The 2,595-nt window shown below is 60.0% G+C and overlaps 1 protein-coding gene across 1 annotated transcript in view; it reads left to right on the forward strand.

Moving 5' to 3' along the window:
* EXOC3L4 (exocyst complex component 3 like 4) overlaps positions 1–1,429 on the forward strand; it is a gene marked incomplete at its 5' end in the record, with an annotated part of 5,093 nt that extends 3,664 nt beyond the window's left edge. The window contains one exon of the mRNA XM_008050352.1: positions 1,199–1,429. Within this exon, the coding sequence (XP_008048543.1) occupies positions 1,199–1,391 (193 nt within the window). The remainder of the gene's footprint in view (positions 1–1,198) is intronic.
* Positions 1,430–2,595: the final 1,166 nt, after the last annotated feature.

The raw sequence follows: 2,595 nt of genomic DNA on the forward strand, positions 1-2,595 counted from the left end.
TGGGGGCGGGGCGGGGGGGAGAAGGAACCATGCATCCCAGTAGCTTGTCCTCAGCCCCAGGGGGAAGGGGTGGGGATGACACACCCTGGAATGCGAGGGGGAGGGATATTGCCCTGGATCCCGAGGCGGGAGGTGCGACTCCCTCACCCCAGGGAAAAAGTCCCCTCTGGAAGTCCCGGGACTCTTAGACCTGGCCAGGAGGAAGAATGATTAGGTCTCGGGGTGTGCTGGGGGGACAGTGAGTCATCAAAGTCCTTGAAAATCTCAGCTTCCATCTCCCCAAGTCTTGGAGATTCCGGGATGGGGAGTGCACAAGAGCCCCGGGTCCAGCCCCTTCCCCGGTGAGGCCGCCCCCCAGGCTGCCCCCAGAGAATTCCCTAACTCCGCCAGGTCGACTTGCAGGCTCAGAGTGGACGCCCCGTCGTGGAGCCCTGGGGGACAATGCCCAGACCATCCCTAGCAGAATGGTGTTGGCTCAGAGGGGTCCAGCGGTTTCTCACCCAGTCCCTCTGGATTCCCAGCCCCTCTGGATTCACAGCCCAGCCAACCTTTCTCTCCCTGGCTCCTGGGGTGGCGCTTTGAGCCCAGCCAGGTGTCAGGTCTTGGAGGCAGTGACTCACCACATGTCCTGTGTCAGCCAGTCGTTGGTGCACACGACCCTAAAGAGAGGCTGGGGACAGAGGGAAGCATGTGTCTTAAAACATGTGCCCCCCACCAATCTAACTTCCTTCAAAGCCCAGGGTACCACTCCCCACCCTCCTCCCTACTGGGTTCTGGTGACATCCCTTCTCCTATCACAAAATATATCTAGAGGCCTTTCCCAGAATGCCTCTCCCAGCTCCAGTGGGTGGGGCTTGCATCGGGCCAGCCCTCCCCCGCCCCTCCTTCCATCTCCCCTTTGCTGCTGCTTCCCTGCCCTGCCCCCTCCTCTGATCTCCCTCCGGGCCTCTGCATTTCCTGTCACCCCTTCTCTGTTCCCTGGGCTCTGAACCCTTCCAGGCCCAGCTATCCTGCGCCCCCAGGTCCACGCTGCCCCCTTTTCTGGGAGTACAGCTTTTCCCGGCCTCTGTCAGTCTCGGCCACTGGGACTGGGCTCCAGGAATGCTGAGTGACTCATATTTCCTCTGAAGCCCAGGGCTGGGGATGGGGGTGTCGCTGAGGTGCTGGGCGTGCAGTGAGGACCCACGTGTCTCTGCAGGCGTGACCACGTACTGGCCATCCTGGCGCTGCGCCGACTGGGCCGCCGACGGAACCGGAGCCTCTTGCAACATGCTCAGGATCTGCTGAGGGCTGCGGCCCAGGCAGGGGCCCCGGGGAATACCAGGGAGCGTGTGCTCTTTGAGGAGATCGAGGTGTCCACCTCCGTAGATGTGCTGATCACCTGCATCTAGTGCTCTCTTGCCTAAGAAGGCTGTCCCCAGGTGGGGGGCTGTGGTAGGTGGGGTGTCAGCCACCCTGCCCCTGGCGCCGAAACCCAAGCCACAAGCCCAGGAAGCCATTCTGGGCCCTGCCCCAGCTCTGAAACCCATAGTTTGGGAATTTTGTCTTCAGCCAACCAGGCTGCTCAGCCAGCAGGGAACCGCAAAGATGAGGTATTTGAAGCATGTACAGGGGAGGGTTTGGGAGCGGCACTTCGCACCCGGGAGGGTCCCTGCCTTCCTGTCAGCACCATCCCCCAGAAAGTGTAGAACTGAGTATTTATTTTAAAAATAAACGTGAATTAAAACGGGGGCCTCTTTAAGGAGGAGCAGGACCAAGCTGGCTGGGAATGAGAGGCCTGGATCTCGTACACCGAAAGCCCGGCCTGGAGGTCTCTGGGGGCTCTCTGGTGGCTCCGTTTGATGGCTGGCTTTCTCCTGCCCATTGACCAGATGGGAAGACTAAGGCAGGTCCGGAGCCGGGCAGGCCTCTACCTGTGACTGCAGAACAAAGCTGGCCAGGACACGGGCTCCAAGTCCACTGGCCTTGTGCCAAGTTGGCCTCTGTCACTTGAACAGCAGTCCAGTCCTCTTTCTTTCTCCCCCCCTTCTTTTTTTTAGTCACCGAATTCGTCTCACCTCCAGGAACCCCAGACCCTGCAGGAGCAGGACTCTGTCCCATCCTAGGCAAGCCCCAGGCCTCTGGGGGACAAAAAGAGAACAGGGCTTGTTCTGCCCCTTGGAGTCTTTGGGTTGGATGTGGGAGGGACTTCCCAACAGTGAAAGTTGCCAGGTTACTGCAGGAGAGCGTGTGCACCTGCATTCTGGCTTTTCTCCAGAAAGCTGTGACCTCTGGGCAAGACTGCTGGGAAACCCATTTGCATTGGCAGCCTTGGGGGTGACAGGGAGGCTGAGCTGAGATGGGGAGCTTTATAGGAAGAAGCTGAGACAAGCACTGATAGATGCCCCCACCCCGTCTGCAGCAGGCCCCCACTGTTTCTTTGGACCTGTCCCTGCCCTTGGCAGGAGCAGGGGACTGGGGGGAGGCAGGTAACAGCAGGTGGGCCAAGATTCCAAGAGACTGTAAAGCTGGGTCCCCTGAGGACAGGGCAAGGGTCCTTAAAAGCTTTGGTATGGGGTGACTTGGGGGGGCGCGTCTCTCCCAGTTCCCTCCGGG

Source organism: Carlito syrichta, unplaced genomic scaffold (assembly GCF_000164805.1).
Source record: "Carlito syrichta isolate Samal-C Ts95f unplaced genomic scaffold, Tarsius_syrichta-2.0.1 Scaffold144552, whole genome shotgun sequence".
Lineage (NCBI taxonomy): Eukaryota > Metazoa > Chordata > Mammalia > Primates > Tarsiidae > Carlito > Carlito syrichta.